General features: G+C 49.2%; 1 protein-coding gene across 4 annotated transcripts in view; it reads left to right on the forward strand.

The window, feature by feature from the left end:
- The window catches only part of LOC119167287 (sulfotransferase 1B1-like), a 234,606-nt gene that overhangs the window by 148,509 nt on the left and 59,368 nt on the right, over positions 1-26,729 (forward strand). The window contains exons 1-2 of one of the 4 annotated variants that reach the window (XM_075866764.1): positions 19,008-19,092; positions 19,189-19,369. The exons of 2 other annotated variants lie outside the window; for them this stretch is intronic. In XM_075866764.1, the coding sequence (XP_075722879.1) occupies positions 19,299-19,369 (71 nt within the window). In that variant the 5' untranslated portion in view covers positions 19,008-19,092; positions 19,189-19,298. Of the gene's footprint in view, positions 1-18,993; positions 19,370-26,729 lie in introns of those variants that run through there. One more of the 4 variants, XM_037418746.2, reaches the window with a different exon arrangement.

Genomic DNA, 26,729 nt, shown 5'->3' on the forward strand with positions numbered 1-26,729 from the left:
TGCCATTTTTTTACATGCCGCACATTGTACCTCGCATGATCATTGTCTCGGAGGAGTGTTATGAGCTGTTAAATACCTTTTTTCAATGCGTTAATCACAGTGGTTGCTATCGAACCACAGGCAGTTTTTTTTTTTTGTAACCCGCGCCTAAATTTAGGTACACGGGGCTATAGCATTTCGCCTCCATAATAATGCGGTCGCTGTGACCGGGATTCTATACCGCGAACCGTCAGCTGTCGAGGACAATAATCACTTTAAGCTGTAGACCACCATGGTGCGTTTTTTATCCATTTTTGAGCGGAGTGTATACGAATGGTGTTATTGCAATGAGTCTACTTCGGTGCCAACGTCATCGTTCGGGATAAGGACGGATCCGCGTTCCGCAGTCAAGAAGAACTATAGGCTGTTGCTCAAAAGTGTGACCGTCAATGGAGCGCCGGTCACGTGTTTCTTTGTATGCGCCGTTTTTTAATGACTATTGCGTGGTCAAATTTTGGTGTGTCGGTGATCAGCTTATTCTGATACGGCATTGTTACCTTTATTGGAACTGTCTTGTAATTTCAAGTTGGCAGATTTCAGTGCTCTCTTGTTATGAACGCGTGACCGTGTTGGGGCAAGTGAAGTCTCAGATATTGTTCAAATGAACTTTGCAACCAAATACTTGATTACGTGCGACGTGAATCACTTCGTGTTGGGATAAAGTCGAATGCTGTCAACCAATTTCATGGCACCTGCACCACCAAAAGCGCTGCTTCACCTAACTGGTCGGTAAGTATTGTGACATCAACGAAGCCAGTTGATACCGTACAACTGACGTGACGAAAGCAGTTTCTAAACGTACAATCTTGTAGCAACTGGGCAGCTATAGAATGATGTTAACGCAGCTACCGGCACGCTATGCTGGACCAGCCGCTTCAGTGTCGTAAAAAAAAATGGCAGCATATCCACGGAGTGAATGATGGAGAGTGGGGCGAAGCATCCGTCCGTCCATTCGTTCCTGCTTCTGTCCGTCCATGAGTGCGTCTGTGTGGCCACCCGTGCGTCCATCCGCGCGTCTGCGCGTGCCTCTGTTCGTGCGTCCGCACGTCCATCTGTGCGTCCGTACCTGCGTTCGTCCATGCATCCGCTCCTGCGTCCGTCCATGCGTCCATCCGTCCATGCAGCCATCCGTGTGTCTGTCCATGCAACTGTCTGTGTGTCCGTTCGTCCACCTATTCAGCACTCCAAGTGCCACCATCTAGCATCTTTTCATCATATATTCCTCACACATAAGCACCGCCATCCAGCGGACATTCCAAGGACTGAACGAGAGGAGGCACACGCACACTTTCATACGGCTTGCACTTCGTGTCTACTTCCCACCTTTAACCACCTGGAGTTCATGGTATATACTAGTTCACTGTATTTATGGCACTGCGGCCCAAAGCTTGCTAAACCTTTCTAAAACCAAGGAGGTTACGCCCAGCGAGTATAACGTAGCAACCCTTTCTTGTTGATAGTGCTCAATGTAGATGCCAATGGCTGCTAAGGAGGAATGAGAGACAGGAGAATTCGGTTTTTAGTTAACGCGCACGCTACGAATTTTTTAGATGCGGAGCATCTAATACTCGAGGCTTGTAGTGCGGCGCCGTCCGCGAGCTTCCTCCTCCTCCTTCCACCATCTGTGCATCCCTTCCTCCTCTACACACCGCGCGCGCTTCACTCCTCCACCATCTGTGCACCCTTCCTCCTCTACACACCACGTGCGCTTCTCCTCTTCACGAACATTCGCTAGGTGTATAATGTAGCGCGCATGCGCCGTCACGCTTCGAGAACATCGGCAGCTGACGCGCGCGCATGCGCCGTCGCGCTTCGAGAACATCGGCAGCTGACGCGCGCGCATGCGCCGTTGCGCTTCTCCCCCTTCTCGAACATTCGACAGCTGACGCGCGCATGCACCGTCACCCACCATCTGTGCCACGCGCGCTTCTCCCCTTCGAGAACATTCTACAATTCTCCTGATTCTCCAGTGGACGCGCATGCGCCGTCGCGCTTCGAGAACATTCAACAGCTGACAGTGCATGCGCCGTCGCGCTGTATATATACTCAAGGTCGGCGCTCGCTCGCTCAGTTGCCGCTCGTCGGTTGGTTTGTACGGCGCGTCGACGTCCAAGGTCGCGGTGAAATGAATGCCAACGAATCCACAAACACAATGATCGACGTCCCTTCGACCAGCGCCACCCTTTCGCATACGTGTGTACGTGTTCACTCATTTAACACCCCCTCCTACAACCACGTTAATCAATTTAGCCATCGACCCAAGTAAGTCGCACTTTAACACCCCGTTAACCAATTATATGCTCCGCATCCTCCTCAGTGTTCCCCCGAGGGAAGCTGCGGGCAATCTTTTATTGTTCAACAACGCACAGGAGGAATCTCCCACCAGCACCACCTTGGAGGTCAAAATGTAAGACTGGTTACATACTACTACTACGACTACGAGGGACGAACGGGCGCCGCTATAAGGAGCTTCGCCCCTAAAACGCGATTAACAAACATTGTTGGTCTCGGTGCTAGAAGAGCGACGAAGTTCCTTGCGAAGCGCTGAACATTCACGTGGTCACACTACACCAAGCTCTCCACCGGGCGGGATTGAACACGGCAGTTTTGCACATGTAAAAATCTGAGAGAACACAAAGAAAGAGAACAAGGAAAGATGAATGTTTTAGAGGAATAAAAAGAAAGGCTGTCCACCTCCACACTTCAGTGGCGCTTGGCAGGACAAACAAATACGAAACTGCCTCAAACACTCCGCTTATAATTTTTTTCTGCTTCAGAAACTGCTGTACATCTGTTTCCCGCGCTCTAGGATTAGTGCGATAAAGATCCTTTGCCGTGACAGTGCTCGCCACTTTAAAGGCAACAGCCATTGCGGCTCTCCATTGTTGCGCAACTAATGCGAAACCGGATGGCATGCGCCACTAATCTTGAAGTTTTGTCGTTCTAGCGCGTGCGTGTGCAATGCGTTCTCGGAATCCTGCTGTGGCGTGACGTACCCCAACTGGAACACACTCATGTGGGCCCGTATGAACGCGATAGCGTTGAAGAAAAATTGACCTCCCCCTGCTTTGAAATGCAGTGAAAGTTAACTCTGATGCTTTTCAAGCACGCGCGTCCTGTATACAGGCTTGACAACACGACATGTAATATTGCAATAATGTTGCGTGGTACAGGCCTACAATGACATCGGGCGTCAGGTCATGTGATCATAATTACGACTTCATGATTGCAAATCGGACTCCAATGGGAAACCTGATTTTTCACGTTTTAGTAGGGTATACAATGCTTGGTAAGCAAAAAAAAATGCAAAAAGCAAAAATGAGTGGAGGCACCATTTTGAGATTCTTGCATCAAACACCTTGGTGCTATAAATTTTGAAACGATCTACTGTGTTCTTCATTGCTCCTAAACAATTGTTTGATATGTAGGGTTTAACGTCCCAAAACCACCATGTGATTATGAGAGACGCCGTAGTGGAGGGCTCCGGAGATTTCGACCACATGGGGTTCTTTAACGTGCACCCAAATCTGAGCACACAGGCCTACAACATTTCTGCCTCCATCAGATATTCTGCCGCCGCAGCCGGGATTCGATCCCGCTACCTGCGGATCAGCAGCCGAGTACCTTAGCCACTATACCACCGCGGCGGGACTGCTCCTAAACAGTAAAATTGAAGTACGTTGTCATCTGCGTGTGTCGTGCACCTTGTACACAAAGTTTCAGAAAATTTCATGGAGCCAATGACTTGATAATATGAAAAATACATTTGGAATCTTTTTACGTCTCACGAGGATATTCAAGCGCGAAGTTTAAAAATGAAATTCTAGCCTTGATTTTCTTCGTTAGCAATGAACTTATGATAGTGAAACTTATGGCATAGGAGTTTTCAGAGCACTGTTTATAAAATCAAACCAAGGCATTATTTATCTTTAGTGTCTTCTGAATAAAACGTAGTAGGTGCAGAGCAAGTTTGAAAATATTTCACGTACATAATTTTTCACTCATGATTTAAAGCATTTCACAGAATACAGCCACATGCGAAAGCTTTACTGACGCAAGCACCTTTCATGTTTATGGATGACGTTATCGAGTGACATAATACAATAAAAAGTACGCACTCAGAGATTGGAATACGCATTGTGAATAGGATATCGCTATCGCGCTGAACTCTTCAAGGGGAAGCTTGAGGGTCCCCAATTTTTCGCATTTAGATCGCCGATAACGTGTACTAAATTTAGATATAAGCATAGATAGGAATGCCAGAATACATCAGTGATGCGGCAGGCTGCATATAATTGGCAGCGTTTGTTTTTTTAAATGTGAAGTATTTCCTAGCGAAGTTCGGAGACTTTGAATCTATCTATCTATCTATCTATCTATCTATCTATCTATCTATCTATCTATCTATCTATCTATCTATCTATCTATCTATCTATCTATCTATCTATCTATCTATCTATCCATTTGTCTGTCTATCTATCTATCTATCTATCTATCCATTTGTCTGTCTATCTATCCATTTGTCTGTCTATCTGTCTGTCTGTCTGTCTGTCTGTCTGTCTGTCTGTCTGTCTGTCTGTCTGTCTGTCTGTCTGTCTGTCTGTCTGTCTGTCCACTTACGCTTGGGTGCTCTCTTCGTAAACCCCTTAACTTGTCGTGTACCAAAATTAGCATGGGAGGGTAAGATGATTTGTCGAATATGACGCGCTGGCCAAGACATGAATAATGTCAAAATCCCGTCGCGTACATCGTCAAACACTTCCCGCCAGAGAGTGGCACATGCCCACGGGTGGGTATGTGCCGCTAATGTATGGGTGTGTGATACAGGTGATTGACACTTAGTATCTACCCAGGAACGATGAAAACACACATGGGCAGCTTTAACGCGTGAGCGTTAAGAAATACCCGACATTGTTAGCGTCGACCCAACGAATGCAATGGATAAATCTCAGGGTCCCAGCTGAAATCTAACGCAAGCATTCTGCGTGGCAATGAAGAATCTTACCACAGAGCTACGCCAGGTCTCATAACTACTTTTGAAATAGACGCTAATCTTTGTGAAACGTCAATAGGGGTTGCAGTGCTGCTTACCCAATTTTATAAACATTACATACGTACTACTTCCATACAGCCGTCACGTCGAGTCAACGTCAATTGTGGTTAGTTGCCATGAGCTCAAGTGTATTTATGTAGCAGTGTCCAGGGCCGGACTCCTCGCGAACATCAGTGCTTCATATCAGCTTCTGGTGTTGCTAAGATGCATGTTCCAGTCGGCATTGTTGCGCAAGTGCCAACAACTGGTTATGTAAACATCTGCGACTCTTCAACATATGTCTGCGCGTGCGACATATGTACATATATTTAGCGTCATTTCATGACGTTTAGTTCAATAAAAAATTGCAACACAGTCGCCTTTCCTCCGCGTGCTTTGCATAACGTCGATTCTCACGTACGTGAGATCTGCCGACTTTTTCTTTTCAGTAAACGATCCGTATTTTGCGACACCAAATTCCCAGGTATGAATCATTTGGGCTTGGTGGTGTGCTCAGACGTCTCCCTGGCCACTTGACGGCTATGGCTTGCCGATTGCTGTGTGCCAGTGGCGTATTAACAGAATTCAAACTTGTATTCGGAGGCGGGCTGGTCTGATCATACTTGGTATACTTTCGTGGATCGGTTTGTAGCCGTGATGTGTTGACAGCCGTCATTCGCAATTTTGATAGATTACTGATTTATCAGATTTGCGAAATGGGGCAATCGTGCAATCATTTCTCGTCAACTTCAGCTCGTAATTATCACAGTGAAGTACCAACACATTTTCGAGAATTCTGGCCTGTAATACAGATTGAAAAGAAACAGAAAACTCGACAGCTTTCCACCCGATCCTTCTAAATATTGGAATGCAGCCATGGCAGTTGTTGAACCTGTACCCGCAATATCAGCGGCAAAATAAACCACCCATTACGCTAACGTAGCGGACGCATGTTCATTCTGCTTGCTTACTTGTCCATTAGAATTGTGTGTAAGCAGTTCTATATGCGCTTTCCGATGGGAGTACTGTTCAGAAAGACTCGCGTACCTGGCCTTATTGACACGATACTTGTAAAGTGGTCGTATTGCAGATTTCCCAGTGTTGGCATCGGCTTCAATGTCCGCGACGTCGGCTGTGAGTGAGAAATCGGCGTTGTCCGTGAGCGAAAATTCATGACGGAGGCAAACAAAGAAAATCGCGGGTCCTTGCCGGAATCAAACCAAGGCCTTCTGCGCGGCAAGCAGATGGTATACCATATAACAACGACAGTGCTTAGAATATTGTTACGACATTCGAACGGATGATACTCTCCTGCGTGGTTGTAAGTGGTCTACTTGTCTCTGCTACCTAGACGATGTGATAGTCTTTTCATCTACTTTCGATAGCCACCTGACCCGTCTCCCTGCAATTCTCGCAGTCTTCAGAACAGCTGGGCTACAACTCAATTTCAAGAAATGTCAATTTGCCGGCCGTCAGATTGCCGTTTCGGGCCATCTTGTAAACGCCGATGGCGTCCAACCAGATCCCGAAAAGATCCGCGCCGTTCGCAGCTTTCCGGCGTCCCGTTCTACATCTGACGTCCGGAGCTTCATCGGCTTATGTTCGTACTTTCATCGTTTTGCGAAAAACTTCACCGACGTTGCGAGGCCACTCACAGATTTGCTGAAGAAGGGTACCACATTCTCATGGGGCCCTGAGCAGGCTCAAGCGTTCGGCGCTCTTATCGGCTATTTAACTACGCCCCCCCCCCATACTTGCCCACTTACATCCTTTTACTGCCACAGAAGTGCGCACCGACGCTAGTGGTCCCGGTATCGGCGCAGTTCTCGCTCAGCGGCCCCACGGTAGACAGTGCGTGATAGCTTACGCCAGTCGCCTGCTTTCTCCTTTTGGGAGGAATTATTCCATCCCCGAGAGAGAGTGTTTAGCTTAAGTTTGGGCCGTCGCCAGTCAGTCAGTCAATGAACTTTATTTACAAATTGTCCTGAGGAGCCGATTCCCCTCAAGAGGGAGGGTCGGCTGCGGGCCGCACCCACGTGGCGACAGGAAGAGCGAGCCCCTCCGCCAAATTGCGGGCCCTCTGGACAGCCCGGATTTGGACCTCTCGGTCCGAGCTGGTAATTGCCGTCCTCCAGGCAGCTTCTGTGCTGAGAGGCTCGCCATCGCGCAGCGCCGCGCATTGCCAGAGCATGTGGGGTAACGTGGGGCCGTCGCCAAGTTCGGGGGGCGCTGGCGTCGATCGACGGGAGCGGTCGCATACCACGTCGGCTCTGTGAAATATCGCAATTATTTGCGTCACATCAAGTCGTCCTCCTGCAAGTCATCTACCACCGTCTCCAAGAACGTCAGCCGCAACCGAAGACATCACGTCTTGTCAAGGTGGGCGGGCCGTCTTCTGACCCTTTTTTGGTCACTTGAAGCTTTCGCCAAACCACCGCGGAGTTAAGCCTAACCGCAGTAAGGGCCGCGCTGGCCCTGCCCGGGGTTTCCCCGGTAATGGCGTCTCCAAATCAAATCACCGGCTACGATCCGGAGTCCCTACAGATAATACAGATGGATACCGCTCAAACCGAGACACCTCTACCAACCGAGGAAGAGTACCTCCAGGATATGGTCCGCGTCTGGCGCGGAAGGAAGAACACAGCAGTGGCGTCGAGAGACGCCAGGGCTCCTGCAGCCAAACAACAAGCAGCGTCTCGCCCTCAGCAAGCACAGGGCAAGAACGCGCCGAGCGTCGCCTCGCAGCGCGCCAAGCAACTCCAGTGGCGGCCGAAGAACACGCCGCGCATCGATGAAGACGACGTCATAGTGGTGCTGAAACCGCGTGAGACGCTCGACCTCAAGGCCACGTTTGGTCCTGGAGAAGCCGGCGCTGCAGTCCGCAGCATCCTCGGAGCCGACGCAAGTGTGGGACTTGCGGTGTGGCCCCTCTGGGATCAGAATGTACTTGTGTGCACGCTCAAATCAGTGGACGCCGCCGAGAGACTCCTCCGGGACATTAAGCTGCCAGTCGGGGGCCGCCAGCTAACATTCCGGGGACATCCCAAACTCTCCGGTGAGTTCTGTCGGGGCATCGTGCATGTCTCTCAAGACGAAACGTCCGAAACTGTGAAAAGCAAGCTCAGTGCTGAGCCAAATATAGTGTCTGTGCGCAAGCTTGGGGACACCCGGTTGCGGTGATCACCTTCGCGGGGACTAAGGTGCCACGGACGGTGTTATACAACTGCGAGCGGCTCCCTGTTCGCTTGTATAAGAAGACAGTGCCTGCATGCCCACTTTGTGGCACAGTGGGCCATCGAGCAGATACTTGCCCGCGCCCGCAGCCCGGCCGCTGCACAAGCTGCGTCGTTCAGGTACCTGCTGCTACTCCTGACGGCCCTACGGAACACCAGTGCATTCCGAGCTGCCTCCTCTGCGGCGGTGGCCACAAGACTGGAGCTCCCGGTTGTGCTGGACGGTTCCGGCAGCTGGTCAAGTCGGGATCCCCACGCGGATCCAAGCCGAGGACAACGGGGGGGAACGGGGGGAACAAACAGGCTCCGACTCCCAAGACTGGGCCCAAGAAAGCACCAGCCGCCAAGTCGAATAAGCCAAAACTCAAGAAGACCGACACCGGGCACTCCACCAATGTAAAGCCTGGGACCCCGACGGAGCCTCCTGCCTTGGTCAAGGACTTCCCACCCTTGACACCCGTCCAAGCACAGGTGAGCTGTTGGGGTGGGGCAGTCTCTGGACCTTCCTCTTCTCCCTCCCCTACCGAAACCGCCCTACAGCAGCAGATAGGGGAGCTCAGGCGCCAGAACCAAATTCTTGCGCGCAAAATTCAGGAATTAGAAGCGAAGCAGGTTGGGTCATCCGAGCCAGTGCAGGAAGCCGAGGCAGAGGACAGGGATGACGGCTCTTCCGTGACATCCCGCCTCACTAGCGTCTCGCGGCAGGACGCGGACACGGTAGTTGGACCAGTTTCCATTACCGGATCCATCGGTCGCATCGAGTCCCTAGAGCATAAAACCGAGCAATTAGAGGCGAGCGTGGCAGCCCTCCCCACTCAAATTATGTCGGCAGTCCGCGAGTCCTTTCAGGACATGTTCACGGCACCCTTAACGCAAGCACTTCCCGAAATTGTGGCGCAGGTCTCTAACTCAGTCCTTAAAGCCATGCAGCCCTGGGTTATCGCCCAAATTAAAAACACCACTCAGAGCGACTCCCCGCAGGTTAAGCGCAAGCCGGCCTCCCGTCAGGCAGCAGAAGAAGGCTTTTCGGGGCCGGCTCCAGGTCCGGACCGGTCCTCTGCACCGTAAATAAATACTAAAAGATGGCTAGCCGATCTAATAAACAAGCTAAATATCTACAAAAATTTGAGATTATACAATGAAACTGCAGGGGTTTTAGAGCCTGGAAAAAACGGTCGCACCTCCAGATCTACTTGCAGTCCCTCGCAAACATGCCCGCCTTGCTTGCTTTGCAGGAGCCCGGTTCGGACGTTAAATTCTCTGGCTATAGCACTTTCCAGGGGGGGCCCTCGTCATGCATCCTGGTGAACAAGGCATATACCGCGATTCAGGTCGATTTAAACTTAAGTACTGAACAAGAATACACAATGGTCAGAGTACTGCCTCTCAGACGTCGCGACCAGTCAATACACATCCTAAATATATACAGCCCCCCGCATAAGCCCCGCGTAACTTTTAGCGAAATCTTCCTCCGGGCGATCAAGTTGGCAGACAAGGACCCCTTAGTGATCGTGGGAGACTTCAATGCTCCCAGCCTTCACTGGGGCTATCACTACGAGAAAGCCAGAGGACGTAAGCTGGTGGAGCTTATCTCCACCCTTCGCCTCACGCTGCTCACGGATCCGGCGTACCCCACTCGAGTGGGGAACTCGGTAACCCGTGACACATGTCCGGACCTCTCTCTTGTAAAAAACGCTAAGGATGCTACCTGAGAGAACTTGGGCGATTCTTTAGGCAGTGATCACTGCCTTCTCCGGGTCACACTCCTGGAAAAGTCAGCTCATAAAAAATGCGGTCAAGCCAAGTTAACCGATTGGACCCAATTTCGCAATCAGACTATCCCTCCTGTACTATTTTCTGGAGGCTATGCAGAATGGGCTCAACACGTAAACAACATTCAGAAAAGACTTACTACTACCCTCCAAACCAACGAAGAAACCCCCGCAGTTGACAATCACCTCCTACACTTGTGGGAGGCGCGCCGAAGCTTAACAAAACGTTGGAAAAAGCAGAAGACTAATCGCAAATTACGTATCCGCATAGCCCAACTCACGGAACAAGCTGCAGCGTATGCTGCCCAACTCTCAGATTCAAATTGGATAGCCCGCTGCGACACCGCAGCTCGTCAGATGAGCTCGAAGGGGACATGGCGTCTCTTTCGCAGTCTCATAGACCCCTCTCAAACGAAAGGGGAGGCGCAGAAGCAGCTCCGGCGAGCTCTGCAAGGGTACCAAGGCACTCCGGCACAGCTTGCGGATGCTCTGTGCGATAGGTATCTCTGTCGTACGGAGGACCCGCCTGGGCCGGCGTACACGTACTCTGGTAAGCCTAACCACCAACTCGATGCCCGTTTTGAGTTGCATGACCTTAAAGCGGCTTTAGCTAAAATGCGCAGGGGTACGGCTCCGGGGCTGGACCGCATAACAGTAAAGCTATTGGCAAACCTCCCTGACACAGCCTACCTCCATTTATTGGAATACATGAACGAGATCTGGGACGGCCGTGCGCTCCCTTCCGAATGGAAAACGTCACTTGTGACTTTTATCCCCAAAGCAGGCAAGGCCGTGAATACGGAAAATCTGAGGCCCATATCACTGACTTCGTGCGCGGGCAAGCTTATGGAGACGATGCCTCTCCCCATACCTTGAGGGCAAGGGCTTCTTTGCAGACACCATGTTTGGGTTTCGCCCACACATGTCAGCACAGGACGTCCTTCTCCAGCTCCATAGGGCCGTCATACAGCCCATAAGTATGCAACACAATGATAAAGCCATCCTCGCCCTTGATCTGAAGGGGGCTTTCGACAATGTTAAACACAGCAGCATCCTGGCTAACTTGAGCTCCACTGATTGCGGGGCTAAGGCCTTTGCATATGTCAGAGATTTTCTCTCTAAACGCCAGGCACTTCTTCGGATCGAGGACGAGGAATATGGCCCGTACATTATGGGAACACGGGGTACCCCACAGGGAGCAGTGTTATCACCACTCCTTTTCAACATTGCTATGATGCGCCTTCCAAGCGAATTGGCCAGGGTGGAAGGCACACAACACGCAGTATATGCCGACGATATTACAATATGGACCACTGAAGGGAGCCTTGGTGAAATGCAGGAACGCCTTCAGCAGGCCGCATCCATAGTCGAGGCGTATGCCAATGATTGTGGACTCCAATGTGCTCCAAACAAATCAGAGCTTCTGCACGTTAGAGCGAATCCAAGAGATAAGTCAGCCATACACATCTCCCTGTCTGGGGTTACCATCAGAGAGGTGGAGGAGCTCCGAATTCTGGGCCTGTTCATTCACCACAGACTCAGACCGGACTCCACTATAGCGAAACTCAAGAGAATAGGCGAACAGGTAGGGCGCATGATCCACCGCGTTTCCAACAAGCGGGGTGGTCTGCGGGGCAGGGACGCACTTCGGCTCGCGCATGCCTTCGTGACTAGCCGAATCCTCTACGCCGTCCCATACCTTCGCACTAACAAGCAAGAAGACGAAAGAATAGATGCCATCATTCGTAAGGCTACTAAACGAGCTCTGGATCTCCCGGTGGCCACTTCCAACGCCAAACTGAGGGCGTTAGGTGTGCTCAACTCCTACCAGGAGTTGCGGGAGGCCCACCTTACGAATCAATATACGCGGCTCGTGCAGACGGCTCCCGGGCGCCGCCTGCTAAACCGCTTACATATACAGCACACTTGCACTGCAGAGGAGGCGGAGCGTATTCCGGAACTGTGGCGGCATATGCTCTCGGTCGCTCCACTCCCCAGTAAAATGGATAAGCACACGCACGAAAGCAGAAGACAGGTGCGGGCTCGGACGCTTGAGAAGCAACACGGCTCCCGACCTGGTGTATTCTACGTAGATATAGCAGGGCCTTCGCCCACGGGATTTTACATGGCCTCTGTAGTTCACCGGGAAAAGCATGTCAATGGGCTCTCGTTCCGAGCACAAAATCCAGAGCGCGCTGAGGAAGTCGCGATAGCGCTTGCTGCTGCGGACCCCAACTCGAAAGTTATCATCACGGACTCCAGAAAAGCATGTACTCATTACTTGGTAGGAGAAATATCCCCCCCCTAGCCAGCCAAATTCTAAAACGGGCTCTCGCTGATCCAGCCCCGAAACACATCGTATGGGCTCCTGGCCATCAGGGCCTACGAAGTAATGAGGCCGCTGACGCGGCCGCCCGAGCGCTTACCCACCGGGCTCCTCACCTTGGCTCTTATGACTCGGAGGCCAATACACCGCTGCGGCGGTTCAAAGAAATTCTCACCTATTATCGTGACACTCACCGCCTTTACCCGGCTCCTGCAAAGGGGCTGAGTAAGGCGGAAGAGCGAACTCTAAGGCGCCTGCAGACAGGTACTCTACTCTGTCCTGCAATCCTAAAGCATTTCGATGCGAACACAGATGGGCGGTGCCCACACTGTGGGGAGACGTGTGATATCTTCCACATGGTATGGGCATGTCCGAAAAATCCCCACCTACCCCCTTCCCCTACCCCTTCCCGAGAGGCATGGGAGACTGCCCTCCTCGACAGCTCATCACTAGAGTCTCAACGGGCTCTGGTGAGACGGGCGCGAGTAGGGGCCTCGTCATGCGGTGTCCCGGACTAAGGACGCCGACCATGTAGCAGGGTCATGCTTTGGCCCCGTACCTCTCTCTTTTATAATAAATGTTTTTCATCATCATCATCATTGCCAAGTTCCGGTCATATTTATATGCTCGCACATTTTTCGTCGTTACGGACCACCACGCCCTCTGTTGGCTCACTTCTCTGAAGGACCCGACTGGACGTCTGCGTTGCTGGGCTCTGAGGCTCCAGGAATTTTCGTTTAGCGTCAGCTACAAGTCTGGCCGTTTGCACAAGGACGCAGACTGTCTATTTCGTCATCCGCTGGATCCTTCTGGTCCCGTTGCGCCTGACCCAGAGAGCATCGTAATGGCGTTTACTCACATCAACGACGTGCACATCGAACAACAACAGGATGAGTCAGTGCACACTATCATCGACGCCATTCCAGTCTGATAGCCGTAACACTCAATACCGTATATTCGTGCTACATGACAGCACCCCCTACCACCGCAACATCAGCACTGAAGGCCCTGAGCTTCTGCTTGTCATTTCTCTTCATCTACGGTCTGCTATACTTGAAGAACTTCACGACGCACCAACCGCGGGACACCTCGGCGTTTCCCGCATATACGACCGCGTGCAACGCTGCTTCTTCTGGCCTGGACTGTACCGCAGCGTGCGTCGATATGTCGCCACTTGCGTCCTCTGCCAGCGCCGTAAAGGACCTTTTTTTGGTGCCATCTGGATATCTTCACCCAATTGAAGTCCCCTCTGAACCATTTCATCGCGTGGGACTCGACCTTCTTGGCCCTTTTCCGACGACGGCACTGGGAAATAAGTGGATCGCCGTCGCCACAGATACGACCCGTCACGCGATAACAAAGGCCATGCCAACCAGTTGCACCACTTACGTCACAGATTTTCTTCCTCATGACGTCATTTTACACCCCAGTGCACCCCGACAGCTGCTTACGAACCGTGGCCGCTCTTTCTTGTTCAGAGTTGTCGACGATTTCTTTCGATCGTCTGCCACAGCGCAAAAGCTATCTAGCGCCTACCACCCACAAACTAATGGCTTACCTGAACGTCTCAACCGCACACTCACAGAGCTGCTTTCGATGTACGTCTCCCAAGATCATCGAGACTGGGACACCACGTTGGCTTATGTGACTTGCGCATATAATTCCTCTTGACATGACACCACAGGATTTTCACCTCTTTATTTTTAGTATGGTCGCGACCCGATATTGCCATTTGAAACCACCTTGCCTCTCGTGCCATCTGCTTCCGTGTACGCTCGCAAAGCCGTTGAATGGGCTCCCACGGCTCGTCAAGTTGATCAGTCTCGTCTAGTCAGGTCACAGGATATGCAAAAAGCCCGTTACGACCATTGTCGTCGTAATACAACGTTTGCCCCAGGTGACCGCGTGCTCCTCTGGTTACCGTGTCGCCGTGTAGGTCTCTCTGAAAAACTCTTTACTCTATACGCAGGGCCCTACCTATAGTCTTACGTCAAGTTAGCGACGTGAACTGCGAGATAGCGCCATCGCACTCCAATACGTCACCAAGTTCGTCACTTATTGACATTGTCCATGTTTCGCGCGTGAAACTCGCACTTCTCCGGACTCGCGCCGAGACGGCGCTCCAAAGCCCGCGGGGGGGGGGGGGGGGGTCCTATAGGTGAAGTAAAGGAAGACGAAGGGCAGAAGCAGCTGACAGGCGCGCGACTATGCCAATCAGCCATTGTGACTCTTGCCGGTGGTTTTCCTCTGTAAATGCATCTTGTACAGAAGTCACCGACACCGTGACAATATTTTCGGGAAAGGACCCTATGCAGGTGCTACATAGCGTGAGAAGCCGGGTTAGGTTTGTCCGCCGAGGTGGACCAGTGGGTATATAGTACTCGGCTACTGACCCTGTGGTCTCGTATTCAATCCCAGCCGCGGTGGTTACATTTTGGTAGAGGTGAAATGATAGAGGCCAGTCTACTGTGCGGTGTCATTGCGTGTTTAAACATCAGATGGTCGAAATTTCCGGAACCATCGTTTACACGGTGCCTCATGGTCAACATATGGCGGTTGTGAATCGTAACACTTTACTTTTACAGTTGCAACTCCGTAATGAACTCCTGGTTATCGCGCTTGTTGCTAAAACCATGCACTCCCGTGGCCCGCGCCTAAGTCGTTTTGTGAAAGAACGTGTAGGCTGAAGACTTTTGCTTTCTCCTTTGTTGCGTTGGGCTCATTTGTTGCGTTGGAGATACGATACCAGATTTCTAATAAACATCGCCGTATATCTAACAGCAATTGTGACTCTTCAGAAAAAAAATTAGACAGACTTCAACCACAGTGGCCGAGGTAGCCGAACAGGTCGCAATTGCCTTGGCCCTGCTAGACGTACGGAAAACAACAATATAGAGTGACTCGAGCTCAGTCGTCCGATCATTCGCTAAGGGTACCATCTCGGAATCGGCCTTGCGGATCCTGCGAAATAAGGAAGTACAGCAACCCACAATCGTCTGTTTCCTCGCTCGCATGAGGCAGATCGAGGGTGCACCATTCAATCTCAACTAGTCGGTGCACAAAACTGCGAGAAGAGCTGCCGACCACGTAGCTACTGAACGGCGTGGCGATAAGGTACTCGACAACAAAGGTGCCCCAACGACGTACGATGAACTTGCTGGGAACTGTTATCTGAGGAGGCGAAAGTATACGCCACCGCACAGTAAACTGAACAGGCCTCAGGCATGGGCGCTCAGACTCTTGCAGCTCATGGCATATTTTAGTCCTGCACTCTTGCACAAAATTTATCCAGACGTTCAGACGTCAAACACGTGCATGCTTTTCTCAGACTTTGCCAGCTTAAACCACGTGTTTTGGCGGTGCCCTGCGTCACGAGTTGAAGACGTTACATCGTTCTTATGGGATGTTGCGCTACGCAGTACGGATTTAAAGACGCAGCTATGGACAGTTCAACGGGCCCTCGAGTTAAGAGGTTCAGCCTATCTGTATTGACGTTGGAGCGGCTCGCTGCGTGCTGGTTCACGTTCCGACGGACCTAAATAAAGTTTTTCTATACCATGCCAACCTTGATTTTCTTGTTGCTGACTTTGGAATAAAATTTTCGTGCTAAGCGATGACACACATATATGCAAGCAAAAGGGCCGGAAATTACGTGTACCAAACGTCCAATATTTGTCTAAGTTCTATGGCTGTTAACCAGTACACAAAGTAGGAGCATAATTAGCCTTCAGACGGCTGCTACAGTATATACCGGCTACGTCATGATATTTCGGCGGCGCGATTGCGTAGCAATGGTAGACTTGGAACATCAAGCCTAAGCTCTCCCATAGTAGAGTACTAAGTACTCTAAATCATTCACCACTTTTTCTGAACACACATTCGTTCATGCCTCTATGTATGTTGCTGTGATGCGTATTTGCCATAGTAATTAGATGAAGTAGTTAGGTACCACTTTTTTACTGTATTATGGCATATCGCTTTCAAGTTTTGTTAAAATGTACGAAGACACAGACCATGGGCTTTTGTCATATCATTTGCTACCAATTAAACAGCGGCTGCGTAATTTAGGGTACCTTGAAAATTCTCGCGGCCATATTTCAAGAAGGAAGGAGGCAGAAACGCACCGTTCATGCCGTACATGGTCCTTCATCACACAGGTAGACTCGTCACAAATGACTGAATACTCCGGAAATACTAATCATGAGCTGGATCGAGATATAACCGAGGCGGAAATACGTGCTGTTTTGAATAGTATTCGTACAACGGCTTCCCCAGGATATGATCGACTTTCCAACAAAGTATTGCGTAACCTAGACGATAAGTCTATTACGGCAATTACTGACCTTATGAACAAACATTGGGCGTCTGGGACACTAACGACAAGTTGGAAACATGCTCGAGTAATATTTATTCCCAAGCCGGGCAAGACATTGAGTCTGGAAAATCTTCGGCCTATTTCCCTTACATCATGTTTAGGGAAAGTAATGGAACATGCAATTCTACGACGACTAACAGCTTATGCAGAGTCGAGGGACCTGCTACCCCCACGACGGTGGGATTCCGCCACCGTACCCTTACATTAAATCTAGATTTAAAAAAATTGTCACACTGTTCCACAGGCAAAGAGCATCTGATTTACGGTAATAGTTATTGCAACAGCATAGTAAAAAGGATACAAAAAGCAACTCAACAGCTCTATGAGACACACCGAAGTTCTGTACATGCACCCTTTCAACTCTTTCAAACAAATTAAACTCATTACGTAGAACACACACATTAGTGTCACACGCACATGCGCACATATAAAGGTAAACAGATGTGACTTCACCAGCATCCTATCAGACATCGACAATGTCATCCGCTGGTGGAGCTGAAGGCGTGCCCTCTTAACTGGCGGAACATGGAAGAGGCCTTTGTCCTGCAGTGGACGTAGTCAGGCTGATGATGATGATATATACATTTGTAAAGGTTAATTTGATATGGCGATGTGCCAACACATATAAATTCACATTAACAATTTGATAATGTAATAAACATTCTAGTCAGCACTGTTCACTATGTACTTGCGAACTAGGGAGTTTCACTAACTTGCATTTTACTATCTTCACTTACTGAGAAATTAGCACTTTTTGTGACAAGTAAACCATTAGTATTTAGTAGGATGAATATGCAGATTTTCTTTTTTCTAAGAGTGCATGTTTGAACGAATGGTGTTGTTTTATTTTGTTTAGGCTTAAATGTGTTAATGTAACAATGACGACATAGCGAATCATTGGGTGATAATTCGAAGAGGCGCCATCTTGGTTACGTGGGATCACCTGCTTTAGCTGGTTACCAGAATCAGTGCTTTCAGAAGTCTATTCTCTCTCTCTCTCTCTCTCTCTGTGTGTGTGTGTGTGTGTGTGTGTGTGTGTGTGTGTATGTGTGTGTGTGTGTGTGTGTGTGTGTGTGTGTGTGTGTGTGTGTGTGTGTGTGTGTGTGTGTGTGTGTGTGTGTGTACTGTTCATTTTGTACGACAGTTCATGGCGCACAGGGAACGTAGTTCATTGTGTACAAATGTGTGCTGAACTGACTTACAGACCTCTGTGGTAGTGTTTCGAGAAAAGGTGCCCATACATGTGTATAGGCAGAGAAACAGTTCTGCAAAAAAAAAAGGGGGGGGGGGGGGGGGGTAAGTGATATGAGGTAAGACGACGCGCAAGCTGGTAGACAAAAGCTTGCAAACTAGCGTCGGGTCAGCGTCAATACGCATCACAACTTACAAAAGCACATTTTCGAATATGCATTGGAGTCAACGATGGTGACATAAGCAAGAAAAAAGAATCGGAGGATGGGGAGATAGCAGGCTGCTGAGGCGCTATCAAGCGGAAAAAATTCGGGAGGCGTAACGGCAGTTGGGTGGGGGTCATGCTACTACCACAGTTCCGCACGACGGATACAGCCGTGGTTAGGCGAAGAAGAGCGAAAAAAGTTGGAGCAACACATATATGTCATTATTGAAATATATTAGGAATGTTGCTTATAAATTTACCCTGCTTGTTATCAGCCAATCTTTTTTAGATTACTGCTTTATTGCTATTTACCAACGTTCGAAGCTTAAAAGCAGCACGTCGATTTTAGTGTGCTCTATTTTCGGAAAAGGACGCCATTACGTTTCCATTCTATTCCGGACAAAATGCACTTAATTTTGTTCATGTTCCATTCCTCCAAGCTTTGTCGCCATTCCATTCCTATTCCATTCCGGGACCGCGAAAATGTGGAACGATTCGGGATTTATTCCTATTCCGGAGTGGCAACTCTACAACACTGCCTATATGTCGTATCACGCCAAATAACATCGTCAAAAACCCCGTGTTATAGAACTGTCTTTCGCCGCAGTCATTGACGGAACCGCACCGCAGCCAGGTGCTCCGACACTTGACATCCTTCATCTTCCCCCTCTCCACGTCCTCGCCACCGTCATCGTCGAATCCCCTGTCCTCGCCCTTTCCCAGTCTCATCAGAGGAGGGCGCCTTGTTATCGCGTCTCTCTCTCCTCCTCTCAGCTCACGATGCGCACCTGCGGCTCGCATAAAAGGAAGGAAGACGCTCCGTATCTGCGGTTACCTCTGCTCGCAAAACCCCGGGGGGTCGGGATCGTCAACGGTGGAGGCGGTGTAACCTGGGTATTCTTCGAATTCCTCCAACCCGGTGTGTTTCATTTTTTTTCCCCGAGTGTGGTGAATATACCAAGGCGTGCTCGCTTCGTGGCACCACGTTATAACCACCAACCCGAGGTATACCCAGGCTCGCCCACCTTTCTCCGTACGCCGCCCCCGTTGTACAGTGCGCCGGACTCCCTTTTCAAAGGACATCACGGGGAAAACAACCGGGTCGTCCGAACCTAAACCTCAGCCATGGGCATTGTGGCTGCGTGCGAAAGGACTGTGATCACCGTTCAGCTGTGGTTGCTTCACTTTTTGGCAAGGTGCGTACGCTGCGCGACTTTGCGGGATTTTCGTTTTCTCTGGCGTTCTCTACGTGTCATCTGTGCTTCTCTGGCGTTTACTGCTCTGCAGTGCCGGTGTCATTGTTTCGTCTACGCTGAGGTTGGCGTTTCAAATCTCGGATTTAGGCGCTAAAGATATGGCTAAAATCTCGTAGGATCGCTTCACATGTGCCACACAGAGGTTCAGTTCTGAATATTTTACCAAAACTATTGGAAATTAGGATATATATTACGAAACTAAGCTTTACTTTCCATACCAACGTGCTCTTATAGCGAAAAAGTAACACAATTTTCCTCGATTTGCAGCCAGCGTGACCACTAGAAACAAAAAAAAAAAGTTTCAATGTACCCAATCTCGAGGGAGACAGTCTTGAATATAGATTTCCGGCCATGCTCTTAAACATGATAACTGCACGCACTGTGCATTCCATCCGAATGCAGTCACAGATTTCAGGGTAGTTTTCTGAGATCCTGCGCTCTCTTGAAGATACCACGCCTCGTGATAATTGGTTTCACGCGAAGCATCCGGCGAGTTAGGTCTAGGCTGCATTTTTTTTTTTTTGGCTTAGAGCCAAAAGTTACGAATTGGATCGATGTTTTCTCCTTATTTTTTTGCCGATGGAGTAGTTGTTTGCACATCGTGGCCTTAACAGGAACGAAGACTACACTGGCGTTTGAAGAGTAACTTATGGTCTGGAGTAACTTAAGCGCTTATGTTTGAGTACAGTCGTCAGTATCATCGAAAGAAAGTGCATCTTACAATGTGAAGATGTGCGTTTCATACGCAGCTTTCGTTAGCGCATTCCTCCGGCTGAAACCACGCTGGATCTGTATGATTCTCACCGTATACACGCGCAATATTTCTCAGGACCCTTTGTTCTTCTTTGGTCAACCGTTGGCGTGTGTGGCTTTCTGAGAAACTTTCTCTCACGCTAAACCACACCGTATCGTGTCGTTCACCGGGTGACTGACGTTACATATGAGGTCGTTCCAACCGATCTAACGCTACGATCGTCAGCTTCAGGCGACATCGTTAGCATGGTTCGACTCAAACCCTATTCCCGTCCGTCGACCACATATGCAGAATAACCGAGGTGGTGCTTCTACTGCCGGGGGGCTTTGATGATACAAAATAGCCGCCGCTGCGTGGCTGCATGAAAGAGGAGAAAGGCGACGGCCACTTTTGCTGGGGTGGTGCCATCTATTCCACCCAGTGCTTTTGTTAATTAAACAAGCTACCCGTAACAGCATAGTTTGCTGAGTCAAAGGGTTATAAGAGTAGTATTTATTAGACGGCTGCAAAAGCGGAGCCAAAACTGTAACCACGATTGACGTTAACGTGACATGCCGCCTGCATGTAACGAATGCAATGCTTATGAAATTAGATAGGCAGCTGTGAAACAACATTCATGTTGGACCGACATTACACCTGCGCAGGAGCCGTACAACTGTGGTAGGCCTTTACCCGATAAAGTTGGTCATTTTCAGTGAGACCACGCCTGACGGATCAATGACGGGTGGTGCGGAGATAGGCGGAGGATTGTATGTGGGAGACAGGGCGTCAGAAACTTGCTCTTCGATTGCCCTGCGGGGCGTCGAAGTTGACGCGTGCGCACTGGTCGGAACGTTATGCTCAAGAGACAGTTGGCGCGCCACTTCTTCTCGGACGAATTGCTGGATTTGTTGCATTAACGTGGTTTGTTCGGAGGAAACAGCGCCAATGGTTAACGCAGATGTAGAAGTCGTGTAGAGGTTTGGAAGTCGCGTAGAAATGCACTCTCTCTGTAGATCATCGTAACTCTTCCAGTGCTGGATCAGCTGAGCGACAGTTAGGGTTTTTTTTTTCTTTTTGCAAAAAGCGTGTGAAGGCATCGTCTTCGACGCCTCTCACAATGTGCCTTATTTTATCTGTGTCGGACACATCGGATGGATACGACGACAGAGGTCCAGAAGATCCTTGATATACAATGTAAAGATCTCGTCAGAGCGCTGTGTGCGGCCGCGCAAGCGCTGTGCAGTGCGAAGCTTGCGAACAGCGGGTCGGCCGAAGACTTCCGCGAAGCACGTCTCAAAGGTTGACCAAGAGGAAATTTCAGCTTCATGGTTGTGGTTTAAACCACAGTTGTGCAATACCCACGTGATACAAATCAGGGTAACCGAGCTTGTCTGTGTCATCCCACTTATTGTAAGCGCTTACCACTTCGTACTGGGACAGCCAGTCTTCAATGTCTTGGTGGTCGGTCGCATTGAAAATCACCAGATCTTGCGGTCGTGAAGTTCCGGAACAGTTGACAGATAGGATTAGGACTGCAGGTGGCTGGGTCACGTCGTCAGCCCTTGGCGGGGCTGGTAGAGTCCACGAACGGAGTTTTAGGTTGAAAAAACCAGCACCTTCACCAAATGTAGGAATACTTTTCGACACCCAGGTAAGGCAACCGTTTCATGAGCCGCGAAGCAATGAGACAGCAGCCAGTGATTTCAGCAGAAGTAGCACGAGTCTCCACCACAACAAACGTCTTATTTTTCATTCCTCTAGCTGTGCCCGTATTTTGTCACTACATTTTGCTTATTTGTGTCTTTCCGCACTTATTTACTGTGAACCGTGACGCGCATGTACCTGCGTTTTAACGTTTAAGCGTTCGCTCTGTCAAACCTGTTGCCAGCTTCCGGCGGAAATCGAGAGCCGTAATAATGGTGCTCGCAAATACTCCAGCTGCTATGCCATCTTTCATAATGCTATAATTCGATGCAGAAGAGCTCAAATTACCTCGCCGTATCTCGGATGTTCGTGCCTTGTTATTTCGTTCTTTTCCGGGATGTACCGGCCGTAAGGTTTGAATTGTAAACGCATCAATTTTAACATGCATTTCAGAAAAAGTCAGTGAACATTGCCGTTTATAAGAAGCCATTTCCTTTGCCTCATTCATGATTTTTTGGTAAAGAGTTTTGAGGTCAAGTTTCGGGAATCAAATCGGTGCTGATTTTCGCGACGGCTGAAATATGGACGGCGGTTAAAAAAACATACCTTTGTTCTACGGTTGCATTTTTAACAAAAGGCGGCCGCTCGGCATGCCTTTAAAAAAAAAACCCTGAGACAGCTCACATCTATGTAGCGCACCAACATACTTGGGATAACCAAGATAACTACTATATAAAGAATCGTGCTTTGACCGGGTAGCTCCTACAGGTCGGGGGGCAGCGTTTTTAAGACCCCCTTGAGATCCTTTGGTTCTCCATTTCAGAGAAGCAGTGAGAGAGAGCGATGAGAATGAAATGAAAGAACGGGATTTCTGAAAGGCCTAGCTGAGAGCACAGCTTAGCTTTTGTACACGGACGGAGGCGCGAAAGGTGTGAGTTGAAGAGACCGGAAAAGGAAAGTGGCATTCATAGCTCGGAACGTGGCGCGTAGCTCCCACAGCTAGTTGTACGCAGTGCAGCTAGTTGTACGGGGTCCAGTGAGCGAAAGTACCAGCTGGAAAAGAGTGTTTCACACTTGCCGCGATGATAACGAGGTTTCAAGCACATAAATATCCGCGGTAATGAGGGTGAGGGGGACGACCACCGCCATAGCTTGGATGGCAAGAGCGTCGGCCGCGCAATCTGAGAGTTGCGAGTTCCGTCCCGGCTGGTAGTGAGTAGTCTCTTCACCCGCCCCACTTTCTTTACATCAGCACCACCCTTAAAATATGTTTGCAACTGCCTTATTAACACCTCACATACCTTCCTTAGCTTCATTATCTACTGGTATTCATTAGGCCAGCGTCACCAAAGAAGTTAGGGACTACCTTGACGACCTGGGTGAGGTTGCGGGCTGGGAACAGGAGGTCTCAGTGTGCAGACGCTGGTAGACGATGGACACGGAGAGCTGCAACCATGGCGTTTCGTTGAGGTGCAAATCAAGGATGATTCAACTCAATGAAAAGAGCCTAATGTTCAGGCATGTTTCAGAATGAAGGATGTTACTGAAGAGCGTGATGCAAGTCTCTATAGGCTACCCGCAACGAATCTCTATACACATTCGTTATTAGCGTCTTCCATATCCACTTGCACCAAGAACAAGCTTTTGTTTCACACGGGTGGAGTGCATGACCCCTGGCTGGCATTTCGACTGTGATATGGTTTCATAGTTCAAGGCTGATCCATTGTCGTGTGTACCAGGATGAGTGGAAGAGTGCACATTAACCTGAATCATTACCGCTTGTTCCAGGCACCCATACGCTCTTGGCGAACTATGTACAAGGAAAGATCTTTCTTTTTTTCTTATAGAAGGGTGCAATGTAGTCAAAATTGTCATAATATTGTTCTAAACACAAACACATTCCCTAGATGTTTATCTATGTGTTTAGGGATAGCTGTATATGCAGCGATGTTATAGCGGAGTGTGGAGCACCGCGAATCATACAACTCTGGTTTCTAACACAGATTTTAGCCTGATTGACGTGGTGCAGGATACCGTAAATCATTCAAATTTGCTTCTAAACACAGTTTACAGTTTAGTTCAGGTGATTTAGAAGAACCTAGCATCCGCTATTGTCGAAAAAACTGCAAGTCGCGGGTTCGATTCCCGGCTGCGGCGGCTGCATTTCCAGTGGAGGCGGAAATGTTGTAGGCCCGTGTGCTCAGATTTGGGCGCACGTTAAAGAACCCCAGGTGGTCAAAATTTCCGGAGCCCTCCACTACGGCGTCTCTCATAATCATATGCTGGTTTTGGGACGTTAAACCCCACAAATCAATCAATCAATCGAAAAAACTCGAACGAATAGAGAGCTCTTTTGCAATAGAGAGCTCTTTTGAATAGAGAACTCTTTTGAAGAGCTCTTTTGCTCTTCTGATAAAATATAGAGCTCGTCATCATGAATTTCGGAAACAGGAAGGCCGAACTGCTGTTCCGTGGTATTGTTTTGCTTTACAAACGCAAAATGAGATGTAGATCTGATAAGTCAATGCAAGATCCTTGTATGTTAACCTCAATTTTTCAGTATAGACACTGTGCTGAGTGCATGCTTGCACCTCTAATGACTCGGGTTAGCTCGGCCATGGTTGAGTTGAGAACTGTAAAAAAGCGTCGACAGTAATATCTTGTGGCATTCAAAAGTAGTAAAGCGAAAATTAGCGAGAATACACTAGGCGTGTAAGGCTGAAGAAACAGCGAAGCTGGTCGATCTTACGGGCTTAACGTGACCTCGTTCACTGGTGATAGGTATTTCCTTTACGTGGAAAGAGCAAAATCGAACCACAGTGTGTCACACACATTGCTTATACTCGCGCGCCAGAAATTTACGTGCAAACCTCGCTGTGGCATCCCCGTTAGAAGCGCAGGCCTTTGGTCGCTCGTACACAGCTTGCAAGCACAGGACCAGGTTATTTGGCGGAACATGGGAGAGGCCTTTGCCCTGCAGTGGACGTCGTCAGGCTGATGATGATGATGATGATGACACTGCTTGCACCACGCCAGGTATCTGCGTGGACTGCCTTCGTCAGTGGGCGTGTCGTGGCGGTTGGCTGCTTCTCGGTGCTTGGGCAGCTACAGGTGACGTCTGCTTGGTGGAGCATGCCCGGCTATATGCGGTTAGGTGGGGGAAATTTATGTGGTGCGCTGCTGGACGACGAGGGTTTTTCGCAGACGGAGGTTCGCTCTTCGAGGAAGATTGTTTTAATCGCGGAAGTACGAATCGTGCTCAGGCGAGGGTTGTAGAAGGTGCTTGAAAAGTGTGTTTACAAGTTGCTGAGTGTTGCACAAGAGAGGCGCTTGAGTATAGCGTGGATTTTTTTTTCTTATAATAGCAATACATGTGTATTTTCCCATTGAAAAGACTTCCAAAAGACTTCACCATTGAAATTTTGTCGATGGAAGAATGAAATGGAATAATATTTTCGGCCAGCACAACAAGTTGATTCTTGAATTGCTGGACATGCCGACCCTTTGAGACCCTAGGTGACTCGTAGAACAAATGTCACGTGTTTGCCGAAACCGCTCGTTGTGGATGATGATGATGATGACGATGATAGGTGATAAATTTTTTGTTAATTAACTTGCTGATCGAAAATACAATGATTCTGCCCGGTCACTGGTCGTATAGAAGCGAATCTATTCCCGCGAATCATTTCCGTGTCTGCCGTGTTTCTCACAAGGCCTATGTGTTTCAACCTGCAAAACACGCACACGGTTTCCTTTCTATATACACGCTCCTCGTAGCGTTTACTTGCTTGCCACATGTGTTTCCTGCTGCCAATCATAAGTGCCTGTGACCCCGTAGCGCTGTTGTTGATGGTTTGACGGAAGAAGTGTTATTACCGCGTGTACCTATAATCTCTGCGCTTTTCGGAAAGCATGGAAATCTTTTTTTTTCATCTTTTCTGAACACCTTTCCGGCTAGAGCGTAAAGGTGGCTAAGTTGTTATCGAACTCCGAACGTATGTCTTTACCGTTCCCGCAAAGGGCTAATCCCAGACCTCTAATGTGCAGGCGTATTGAAGCCGTGCACTCAATTGCATCCGTTCTCCTCTGTAGAGTGCGGCTGTACTGAACATTACTTGTTGGGCGTCTCGACTAACCGGTGTTTCTGCATGAGATTTCTGGCCGTCTGTATTAACCAATATTTCAGAATGAGATTACTTCTAGCGTCATCTTTTTTTTTCTTTGTCGGACCTGGTAGAAATTTCCGAAGCCCTCCAGTACAGCGTCCCTCATATTCATTTAGGGGTTTGGCACGTAGAGCTTTTCATACCTAAGAGTATCAGGAGTTCTCTGCACTCTCATAAACCGAAATAACTATATGAAAGCTCATTTTCTAGACCTATGGTACAGCGACGTATAGAAACGGTGCACTCAATCGCACCGGTTCTCTTCTCTGGAGTGCGGCTGCACGCCACGGTAGCGCGTCAGCAGGTGCGCGTGACCCGCGGCTGTCTTGGACGATGCCGAATCAGCTGGAACATTCGGCGAAGATGAATGAGAGAAAAAGCGCCGATTCCTGTCTCGCGCCCCGACGAAGAAGACTTGAGTTCATCGAACCTTCTTGACCAGCGCGATCGCCCACTTCTGCTGCTGATGTCCCGACAGCACTTCTGTAGTAGCCACGTCGTCTGCTACTCTCTCTGGTGTGGTAGTTTTAATAAGCGGAACGCGTGCGTGTTTTTTATCTCCCTTTACGCGAGAGCTGCATGGCAGATTACTGTGAATTCATGTTTCTTCTCTAGATTATTGGTCCCTTCGATACCGCTGCTGTTTCTTGTTCGAAAAAGAAAGCTGATAATGGCCACTCGACAACGCTTTGACAAAGTGCGTGCATATCGTCAATCCCGATAGTATGGAAACCCCTTTATTGTGAGCGGTACA

Source organism: Rhipicephalus microplus, chromosome 6 (genome assembly GCF_043290135.1).
Source record: "Rhipicephalus microplus isolate Deutch F79 chromosome 6, USDA_Rmic, whole genome shotgun sequence".
NCBI classification, from domain to species: Eukaryota; Metazoa; Arthropoda; class Arachnida; order Ixodida; family Ixodidae; genus Rhipicephalus; species Rhipicephalus microplus.